Source organism: Notolepis coatsorum (genome assembly GCF_963971535.1).
Source record: "Notolepis coatsorum genome assembly, chromosome: 1".
Lineage (NCBI taxonomy): Eukaryota > Metazoa > Chordata > Actinopteri > Aulopiformes > Paralepididae > Notolepis > Notolepis coatsorum.
The window spans coordinates 94,384,101-94,396,183 of NC_140165.1; the positions used below are offsets into that span (position 1 = coordinate 94,384,101).

Genomic DNA, 12,083 nt, shown 5'->3' on the forward strand with positions numbered 1-12,083 from the left:
AGACAGACACAGAGAGACAGACACACAGAGAGACAGACACTCACAGAGAGACAGACACACACAGAGAGACAGACACACACAGAGAGACAGACACTGACAGAGAGACAGACACACACACAGAGAGACAGACACACACCGAGAGACAGACACACACAGCGAGACAGACACACACAGAGAGACAGACACACACAGAGAGACAGACACACACAGAGAGACAGACACACACCGAGAGACAGACACACACAGCGAGACAGACACACACAGAGAGACAGACACTGACAGAGAGACAGACACACACAGAGAGACAGACACACACCGAGAGACAGACACACACAGCGAGACAGACACACACAGAGAGACAGACACACACAGAGAGACAGACACACACAGAGAGACAGACACAGACACTCTCCTCCTCTCCCTCCTCCTCTTCTCCCTCTCTCCTTCTCTCTCTCCTCCTCTCCCTCCTCCTCTTCTCTCTCCTTCTCTCCCTCCTCCTCCTCGCCTTCTCTCCTCTCCCTCTCTCCTCTCCTTCTCTCATCCTCTCTCTCTCTCCTCTTCTCTCTCCTCCTCTCCCTCCCTCCTCTTCTCCTTCCTCTCTCCTCTCCCTCTCTCCTCCTCTTCTCTCTCCTCTTCTCCCTCCCTCCTCTTCTCCTTCCTCTCTCCTCTCCCTCTCTCCTCCTCTCTCTCTCCTCCCTCTCTCCTCTTCTCCTCCCTTCATCATTCTGTAACATCTTCATTTCTAAAATGAGGATGACATCCTTATGACCCCACAAACTCTCTCACACACACACGCACGCACGCACGCACACACACACACACACACACACACACACACACACACACACACACACACACACACACACACACACACACACACACACACACACACACACACACACACACACACACATACACACATTGTGGCCTGCCCATCTGTCATCCACCTGTTGCATTCTGGGAGCGAGCCCCTGCTTCTAATTTGAGGGGTGGGGCCAACAGGTTGTCACCATGGTAACCATTGGCAGTGCAGTCGCTAATGGTTACCAGCCGTACAATAACTAGACCGTGACCCGACAGCCGCTCCACGGTAGAGCTGACGCGTGTGTGTGTGTGTGTGTGTGTGCGCGCGTTTGTGTGTGTGTGCATGGGCACGTGCATACATTGTTATTGTGCATTTGTACTTTTTCTGGCCAAATTCATCATCAAAAAAGTTATACATTTACTCAGGTTTCTCTCTCTCTCTCTCTCTCTCTCTCTCTCTCTCTCTCTCTCTCTCTCTCTCTCTCTCTCTCTCTCTCTCTCTCTCTCTCTCTCTCTCTCTCTCTCAATTCAATTAAATTCAAATAGGCTTTATTGGCATGAAATATTAACATACTTATTGCCAAAGCAAGTTCAACATACAAACAATAACATATATATTAAGCAATAAAATATCATAACATTAGTAATAACAGTAAGGACAATCAACAAGAAACATATTAATTTACAAAATAGTCACTCGATCGGGTAGTCATTTTTAAAGTGTGGCCATTCAGATACATTTTTTTTTTACAGGGCTTGTTCTCTTATTTTGTGACAACCGTCTACATATATTGCAGCTAATGCTGTACACTGACTTTTCTCCCCACACATGTATAGTAGCTTTTGGTGATCAGGGAGATGGATAAACTGTGCATCAATTTTGTTTATTTTATCAAAGAAGACTTCTCTTAGGTCCTTGTATTTCTCACAGTATAGCAGGAAGTGAAGTTCTGTCTCAATTTCCCCCTGATGGCAAAGTGAACACAGCCTGGCCTCTCTGGGCAGCCAGTTCTGCCTGTGACGGCCTGTTTCTATGGCTAGACTGTGTCCACACAGTCTGTACCGTGTCAATGTTTTTCTTAATTTTATCTCACTCACAGTAGTCAGGTATTCTGCCACCATGTACTCTCTGTCAGGGCCGGACTGGGGAAATAATTCATACCGGGAGATATAGCGCGAAATATAGCCCCAATCAGGCCACTTTTTAAGCGGGGGGTCTGGGGGTCCCCCACCAGGATTATTTTTGTTACAAAGACTTAATTTCCTGCATTCTGGTGAATTTTAGTGCATGTGAATCACAAACTAATGAGCCAACAATTGCTTAGTACAATGTACTGTTATGGACCTCAAATAAAACTGTTGTGGCACTAGCAATGCTACTCTCTCCACCTTCAAAAAGAAAAAAGCAAGAGCACAACATATTTTTCTATTTACTATTATAATACAGTTAACCACTCTCTCCTGTAAGGGCCTTTCTTTTTCTTTGTTTTATCCCTCTCTCCTCCACCCTTTCTCTTTCTTCCACTGTCCATCTTGACATCAACGTTAATTGACTTTCGCTCTACTGTATCTCTCCCGAGTCCCTCACTACCTGGCTCATTGCCTGTCTGTTATTCTGCATCTGAGTGCCGTCTGCCATTCCATTCGCCGCCTCCGCTGTCAATCAGTTGTATCGCCTGGTCCCGCCTCCACCAATCACAAGCGGCAGCACGGCTCCATTGTGTGTGTGTGATCTGCGTGAGGGAGAGAGTCAGATAGTTCTCCAACTCTGTCGCAGACAGTGAAATCCTGGTTGTTCCCCACCCATTTAGGTTATCTAACTATCGCGCCGCGCCGCCGCCACAACTAAAAACAATGGCCTGGCAAAAAAAAAAAAAAAAAATTATAATTTTTTTTTTTTTTAATAATTTTTTTTTTTTTAATCTGTGCAGGCCAGGCCACCGGGAAAACTCCCGGTGCTCCCGATGGCCAGTCCGGGCCTGCTCTCTGTTTAGGGTCAAATAGAATTCTAATTTACTTTGAGATTTGGTTGCTTTGTTCCAAAATTCTATATAGTTTTCTTTTTGTTTTGAGGTTATTTGGTTGGGCCAGATTTTTTGGTATCTGTCCTGAGGCATTTGTGGGCAGAGATTTCTGACTAGCTGGCAGAGGGGACTCTTATCTGGGTTCATCTCTTGGCTCTGAAGGGCTTTGTAGTGGTAGGAGTGGGGGTCACTTGATTGGAGGTGTGTCTAAAATGTTATGGCTCGCTTTTGAATTTGAATGATTAGGGGGTATTGGCCGAGTTCTGCCCTGCATGCATTATTGGCAGTGTGTCTGTGGACCTAAAGTAGGTTTTTGCACAATTCTGCATGCAGTACTGCTAATGTACTTCTGTATGTACATTAGTATGTACAGTACTTCTCTCTCTCTCTCTCTCTCTCTCTCTCTCTCTCTCTTTCTGTGTGTACGTGTATGTGTGTGTGTCCTCCATTAGGTCTTTATAATACAGTACAGTATACAGTAGGAATACAGTAGAGTACTACCCAGTTTAGACCAACCTTGGGGTTGCAAGATGACTTTTGATGGGTCGTGAAAAGATATACAAATCCATGATCATATTTATAGTCTTTGGTGCAGAAGATTTTTCCTGTCGTCTTCAGTTGCCATACCAGGCAGTGATGCAGCCAGTCAGGATTATAGTGCACCGGTAAAAGTCGCAGAGTATCTTGGAGTCCATGCCTAATCTCTTCAGCCTATGGAGGAAGAAGAGCCGCTGTCTTCGTTTTGCTGACGTTGAGGTGGAGGTTGTTATCCTGGCACCATGTTGCCAGTGCACTCACTGCCTCTCTATACTTCGACCCGTCATTGCCGGTGATCAGGCCAATGACTGTGGTGTCGTCAGCAAACTTGATGATGGTGTTGGAGCTCTGTGTGGCCACACAGTCATGCACGCAGCCCTGGGGGATACCTGTGTTGAGAGTCAGTGTGGAAGAGGTGATGGAGCCCATCCTCCAGTGGGTAAAATAACAGAGGATGCCAAAAAAAAAGTTATGAAAATCTTTTTTATTAAAAAAGTTTATACATTTTTTTAATTTTAATTTTATATTTAAGCCAAATAATATTGTGACTAAATAAAAATGCACACTAAATAAAAATACACATTTCAAGTGTAAACAATAGATACAGCTATAGCTACTATAGTCCATGGGCCAGACCAGATATCGGCAGTGTTGTGCTAGTTACTGAAAAATAGTAATTCAGAGACTGTAAACAAACTCACGCTCACAACGTGTCTCCGCAGTGCAATATGGCTTCCCCCCCGAATCCCCGTCATTCGAGCTAACGTTAGCCGTTAGCTAGCCTAGCCTAACCCACCGGGTTACATGGAGGAGGGAGCTACCGTTAGCCATTAGCTAGCCTAGGCTAACCCACCAGGTTACATGGAGGAGGGAGCTAACATTAGCCGTTAGCTAGCCTAGGCTAACCCACCAGGTTACATGGAGGAGGAAGCTAACGTTAGCCGTTAGCTAGCCTAGGCTAACCCACCAGGTTACATGGAGGAGGGAGCTAACGTTAGCCATTAGCTAGCCTAGGGTAAACCACCGGGTTACATGGAGGAGGGAGCTAATGTTAGCCGTTAGCTAGCCTAGGCTAACCCACCGGGTTACATGGAGGGAGCTAACGTTAGCCGTTAGCTAGCCTAGGCTAACCCACCAGGTTACATGGAGGAGGGAGCTAATGTTAGCCGTTAGCTAGCCTAGGCTAACCCACCGGGTTACATGGAGGAGGGAGCTAATGTTAGCCGTTAGCTAGCCTAGGGTAAACCACCGGGTTACATGGAGGAGGGAGCTAATGTTAGCCATTAGCTAGCCTAGGCTAACCCATGGGTTACATGGAGGAGGGAGCTAATGTTAGCCGTTAGCTAGCCTAGGCTAACCCACCGGGTTACATGGAGGAGGGAGCTAATGTTAGCCGTCAGCTAGCCTAGGCTAACCCACCGGGTTACATGGAGGAGGGAGCTAATGTTAGCCATTAGCTAGCCTAGGCTAACCCACCGGGTTACATGGAGGAGGGAGCTAATGTTAGCCGTTAGCTAGCCTAGGCTAACTCACCGGGTTACATGGAGGGAGCTAACATTAGCCGTTAGCTAAGCCTAGGCAGTCACCATGTACAGTATGGCTAGTCAAGTCAAGTCAAGAGTTTTATTTGGCTCCGCGGCCCGTCAAATAATAACACAGTATTACACTCTGACAACGTTAGTTAGCTTACCTGGCCAATGTAGTGCTTGTTGTATGCTTCATTGCATCGTTAATAAAGTTTTCAATCAATCAAACATTGCCGTTTGTTTAGACATTCACAAGACTCGCTAGCAAGCAAGCTAGTCGACAATTATATTCGTTTTGTCACGTTTAGCTTTTAATGTGATTTGATTGGCCGGGGGGGGGGGGATGAAGCAAAATTAGAATATATTCCCCTACCTAGAACCAAGCTGGGCCGTGTTAAGGCTTAGGAGCTAAGCCCAACCCAGCTCAAATCGTATTGGCTAATAATTAAGCAATAGGACGAATAAACAAAAAAAAAAAACGCCCTAGTGTCCAAAAAGCCTCCAAATGTCAATCAAAATAATGGTACCAGGCTGGCAGACTGTGAGTCAGTGAGTATGGGCTGCCTCAGTCAGTGACAGTGTTAGAGAGAGTGGGCACAGTTTCGCTCCTTCGGTTAATTTCTCCAGGAGGGAGAAAATTATTATAACACAGAGATGAAAAATTATGATTATTTTTTTATTGTAAACTATTAAAACAATTTCTTTGTATTTAAAACACTTTGACTGCCAGGGGGCGTCTTTAGACGTCTTTGCTGGCGATGCTAAAGTTGCCGGGGGACGCTTTACGTCGTCTTTATATCAATATTTCAAAAATCTGCGATCTGATCCATAATGTCCCTCCGCTGGCCTGAGACACAAGTGTGATCTCCTCTCAATCCTCTAGCGGTTCAAGACCGCCATCTGGTGGCCGATCGGCAGATCGAAACCGGATGTCAACCTTTAACCCGGTAGGACTCACTCCATATGGGGTCCGGGCACTCGCTAATGTTAGAGAGACTCCGTCTTCACACAGTGAACATCGATCGCTGCAAATAACTCGAAAAAACAACATGATTTGGACGTATATATTATTATACAACCTGGAAATGGACCGACTATTTCAACATCCCATAATGGAAAACTGTCTACCCCACGCTGATCGCCCAACGGCCCGCGGAGACTGGGGTGAGTTTTAGCGTGTAATATTACCGTGTTCGACACTAACTGCTATGATGAACATTTGACCCACATTAGATGATTGGTATAACGCTGCCCACGGAATTATAAACGCCCCCTCGCCCATCCGGTCAACATCAGATGACGTGTAGTAACTTCTAGAAGTACGTCTAGTTGGAATTTTTTATATCGCCCCGATTGCCATCAAACTGTATTTCATCATCAATATAATGCATTTGGGGCTATATATCACGTTCTGGAGAAAGCTGCAGAAAGAGATGAAAACATACTTATACATTAGACCATACTTTACTATGAATATGTGAATGAAAAAGTTTAACGTTGCTACACAATGAACAATACATATAGGACTTTGAATGGGCCCTAATAATGGCAATGTAGCAATAGAATTTAAAAAGTTATAGCCCTGCAAAGAAGGGGACTTTCTCCATAGACAAATAGCGCTGGCAATCTATGGTATATCATTAATTTAACCTTAGGCAACCAAAGTGTTAACATTTTTTTTATATTTGTAATTTAATATTTTTTTTTGCTGTTTATATTTTTGGGGAAGCTTGGCTTCCCTTGGCGCCCATGAATATTCGCTACTGCCATCCTCACAGCCTGGGGTCTGCCTGTCAGGAAATCCTGGATCCGGCTGGGTTGAGTCCTAGGTCCCTGAGTTTGATGGTGAATTTGGAGGGCACAATGGTATTGAATGCTGAACTGTAGTAAATTAACAGCATGGTCACATACAGTATGTGTCCCTCTGATCCAGGTGGGAGAGGGCAGTGTGGAGGGTGAGGGCGATGGCGTAGTCTGTAGACCTGTTTGGTCTGTAGGCATAGTGTAGTGGGTCCAATGTGTCCGGTAGTGAGGAGGAGGTGATGTGGGTTTTGACCATCTGCTCAAAGCACTTCATGAGGCTGGAAGTGAGAGCTACAGGGCGGTAGACATTCAGGCAGAGGGCTTTTGCTTTCTTGGGGACAGGGACAATGGTGGTCTTCTTGAAACATGTGGGGACTATGGAGAGTAGAAGGGATGTGTTGAAGATGTCCGTGAAGACATCCACCCTGAGTGCTCTGGCAGGGATACCATCCGGGCCAGGAGCCTTGTGCCTCTTAAATGTTCTACACACCTCTGCCCTAGCTAGTTCCAATAATCAGGAGTCCGGGTCCGGTGTGATATCCACAGCAGGGGTGTTGTCCACAAATCGTGCATAGAAGGTGATGTATCTTGTTATAGGAATGTATTTACTTCAATCATCTTCTTCTGTGTCTGCCCTTCAGGTGGGGCCCGCTACCACCTGCGCTGCTACCTCTACCAAGCCAGAGACCTGCTGGCCATGGACAAAGACAGCTTCTCAGGTAATGTTAGATCATCTACTGTATATATATATCAGTATATTCTATTATATTGTATGGACAAATCAGATACAGCATCAATGTATTATATATCAATATATTCTATATTATATGGACAAAGACAGTCAGGAAAAGAATGGGAAAACAGGAATGTGCTGCACTCGACTGAAGCGCTGCACTCGCCAAGTACCCACCTGGCTACTTTGCATAACAATAGCGCAGGTCATCAGGTGTGTTCAAATAAATGATGTCCTCAGATACATTCACACAAAACTTGTGAATGAAATGTGTTACATTCCATTCCTAGAGGCAATTAGGCATCGTCTTTAGTCTGTGTGCACACAAGGGGACATTTATGCACATGCATGGGTCATTAAAACACAGTGCAACCAGGTATGAAATCACCAACGCACCACTGGTTGTGAAGGGCCTGATCACCAGAAGGGGCCCATGGGGGAGGAGTCCAGGGGAGAGGCAAAATGGGAGGGGCCATGGGAGGAGCCCATGGAAGGAGTTCAGGGGAGGGGCCATGGGAGGAGCCCACAGGAGGGGCCATGTTTAAAAACTAAAAACTAAAAAAACACACAACAGTACTAAACTAAACTATATAGTAATGTGAAGCATATTGTGTACTCAAGAAATATTTGGAATCTAAACTTTTCTTTTCTTTCACAAAGCCACAGAGACCAGGAGGAAAAGGACACAGGGGTATAGACAACGTCAAGGACCTTTAAAATAACCCAAAGAGTTAAAAAAAATTATGAAATCATAAAAACTGAGGGTTGATGTTATTGCTCTGCTGATATGGAGAGATGGAGAGAGAGAAATAGAGAGAGACAGGGAGAGAGAGAGAGCAGGGGAAGAGAGAGAAAGAGAGAGGGAGAGAGATAGGGAGGAAGGGAGAGGAGGAGAGAAAGGGGGATAGATAGAGAGAGACACATAGAGAGAGAGGGGGGAGAGAAAGGGAGGCAGATGACATTAAGATTTAAAAGTCTGGCAGACATTAATGCTCAGAATAGAAATAAAGAGAGAAGGAGGGAGAGATACAAAATTTGTGTGAGAGAGAGAGAGCGAGGGAAAGACAGGGAAAGATAGAAAATAGAGAAAGTGACATGAAGGTGAAGAGGTGTATGGTTTGATGGAGAGAAAGAATTTGATCTTCAAACACCTTTACTAAAAACTCCTTTAAAGAACCAGTACAATGATGCAATATTAACGCAATTATGTCCAATTATGACCATTTATTATGACAATAATTGATGTCATGAGTATAATATTTTCCAGCTTCAGATTTATGAATTTGGTTTGTTATCTGTGTTTTAGATCACCCTCTCTGGGCGTGGCCTTCTGTTCACTAGACACTATAGAGATGCTTAACTCTCAGTAGGCTGAGGGGGCGTGGCCTTCTGTTCACTAGACACTATAGATGTTTAACTCTCAGCAGGCTGAGGGGGCGTGGCCTTCTGTTCACTAGACACTATAGATCAGGGGTGGGCAATTATTTTTCCCAGGGGGCCGAATGAGCAACTGAAAATATGTTGGAGGGCCGGGCCAAAATTCAAAACTCAATTATGCATAATATACATTTTATTTCTATATAAAAAGCAGTAAATGGCATTGTTTTGACCCCTGGTAAGAGTGTATGTTATTATTTGGCAATTAAAAGGTGAGGTTAGCTTTAAAAAATATAATTTATTCAAATAGAATTTATTTCCAAAATGATAAACAAAATGTGAAACATTAATAACAAAGGGCATTTTGAGTTTCATATACTATTGAAACAAGGATTTTCTTAGCTTTCTAAAGACATCACATCTTATAGCCAAAATAAACAAGACATGTCACTGAACTGTGTAAAGAAAAGTGTCCCAGTTTTGTAGCCTTTTTTACTTTACATGCCTATATTAAACATTTAATGTTTTCAGAATTGTGCAAAAAAAATAAAAATAAAAGATCAAGTGTCCCATTTCACTTGTTATATTTCCACATTTTAGTGTTCTTCAGTTCTTATTTTTTTATTCAGTGTGAGAAATCCAGTCTCTGTTGAGCTTTAACAAGTCCATCAAAGTCAGGTTGCATGTCTGAGGTGGAGATGCGAAGCACAGCTGCCAGATGTTCAGTGAGAGAGGATCTGTACCTGGACTTGGTAAACATCATGACTGAGAATGTCTGTTCACATATGTAGGTGGATCCAAAGAGAACCAACATCTTCTGAGCATGTCTCCTCATGTTTGGAAAGTTCTCCTCCTTGAGAGCAGAGTAGAACTCTAGCAGTGATGCTGACTTAAAGTGCTCTTTCAGTAGTGAATCAGACTGCAGGTCAATGAGTTCAAGCTGAACATCAGTGGGTGCACTATCAACACTGCAGGTAAATAGAGAGGAAACCAGCTGCATTTCATCCTCAACCTTTTTGAAATCTTGAAAACGCTTTGAAAATTCATCATGCAGTGCTCCTAACATGGATGAGTACCTGTGCCGGTGATCAGCTGATGGTTTGACTTCTTTCAGGGTTTTCATGTGAAAAGCGTTTCCCGGCACCCAAAGTGTTAAGTGCATGAAAAATACAACTCACCATAATCCTGAATCAGTGGGAGGCCTTGTTTCTCTGCAACGAGATGGTCCCCGGGTGATGGGAGACAGTGACACCCACAGTGTGTTCCTTATGTCCAGTCTACTCTGTAATTTTGTCTTGGTTGCTGTCACTGCAGAAAAACCCGCTTCACAAAGATAGGATGTTGGAAATGGTAGCAGGGTTTTCAGTGCTCTTGTGGCCAGAACATCGGCAGAGTTGTTTTTAACTGCAGCCTCTCCTAAAAGTTCACGGCAAATATCCTTGGCGGCACGCAGGATCAGTTCTTCTCCAATAGTGAATGGTTTCTTAGCCTTAGCAATACGGTTAGCCACTAAGTATGACGCTCTCAGTGCACTCACATTCGTTGATGTGGTGGCCCTCACTCTGTCCTTCTTGCTCACGTTTTTCTTCTTTTAAAAAACTCCAAAGGCTTATCTTTTAATACAGGGTGCTTGGTTTCCATGTGCCGAAGCAGTTTTGAAGGCCTCATAGCCTCGTTTGCTAGTTTGCTAGCGGACTTGGTGAGTGAGAGTCACCTGTTGTGATAAACCTGTATGTTAAGTATGATGTCCTGGTATTGTCTGTTAAAAGAAGCTTTATTTTTCTTGGAGATCGTAGGCTCCTCTTCTGGCTCCTCAGTTGGCTCTCCAAAGACGTTTGTTTTTTTACAAATTCTCGCTAGTTTGCGGGCTTATTCTTTGAGTAACGTATCGTGACAGAGGGCGTAGCCTTCTGTTCAATAGACATCCGGCCCCCATCTGAATTTGCTTATCAATTCATTTTGGCGCGCTGCCTCACCCAGTCGCAATTCAACTGGCCTGTAATCAAGCGCACCTTGTGCAAATGTCCCGCCTTTTCAAGCAAATTCACCTGCATCATGTTTTTATTGAATAAAAATGCATTAATCTGCTTTCGTGGAGGAGAACCCGGTATTCAGCCTTCAGTTGTCGGCTACAGTAACTAAAAGCTCGCCAGTCATCCGTTTCCAAGCCGTGGTATTATTTGGTTGCATCCAATTTTACAAGTGGATTATTGCTAATTCATCATTACCTACTCTGGATTAAAATTTTCTCTTCATTCTCATAGGCCAGGATCATGCTAACATTACAAACTCTTCTGGGTGAATAATTAATTAAATCCTAATATAAAAAATAAATAAAACTGCTGGTACTGTATGCACAAACTGAATACAGCCCCTTGGTAATTGAGTTTGACACCCTTGATCTAAACGTTCGTTTTTAGTAGCGAAATAAAGAAATTATCATTTTGTTTACAGCAACTTCCTGTAATGACTTGACCCGCTATAATCCATTTTAATCAAGCGTGGAAACGGCCTCTTGAGCCTCTGAGTGGCGATGCAGGCGATGCAGGCCACATTGAATTCCAAATCCGTGACAGCACACTGTCACCTTTTCGTTAAAAACTCCAAAGTCCCAAAGGGAAACGATAATCTGATTTCACACCGTCGTAGTCGAGACTTGGGGCAACATTTGGATGCAAAAACCTTGTTGTTGTTGTATCTAATGGGAGTAGCAATTTAATTTTGACAGGCATTTCTCCATCAACAACAATCGCCATGGTCAACTAAACAAAAAAGAAACCTTCACAAATCAGACAACAAACTCTAAGAAACCAAGAGAGAGAGAGAGAGAGAGAGAGAGAGAGAGAGAGAGAGAGAGAGAGAGAGAGGGGGAGAGAGAGGGGGAGATAGAGGGAGATAGAGAAACAGAGAAGTGTATGAAGATGGAGACAGAGAGGTAATGAGAGGTAATGAGAGAGGGAGGTGAAAAAAGAACACAGGGTGAAAGTTTTTTTCTTTTCAGGGAGGTCATGGTAATTATAGCTACTGTGGAGAGAGAATGGATTGTGTGTGTGTGTGTGTGTGTGTGTGTGTGTGTGTGTGTGTGTGTGTGTGTGTGTGTATGTGTGTTTGTGTGTGTGTGTTTTAATCAGAAACCCACCAGACTCACGTGTCAAACCCAACACACTATCAGAGAGAGAGAGAGAGAGAGAGAGAGAGAGAAAGAGAGAAGGGGGGATAGGCAGAGAGAGAGAGAGAGAGGGTGGAGAAGGAGGGAGCTAGAGAAACAGAGAAGTGTAT

The 12,083-nt window shown here is 44.0% G+C and overlaps 1 protein-coding gene across 1 annotated transcript in view; it reads left to right on the top strand.

Annotated features, from left to right (window-relative positions):
• The window catches only part of LOC311243239 (dysferlin-like), a gene marked incomplete at its 5' end in the record, with an annotated part of 264,898 nt that overhangs the window by 91,744 nt on the left and 161,071 nt on the right, over positions 1-12,083 (top strand). Inside the window, 1 exon segment of the mRNA XM_084332384.1 lies at positions 7,336-7,413. Coding sequence (XP_084188510.1) covers positions 7,336-7,413 — 78 coding nt within the window.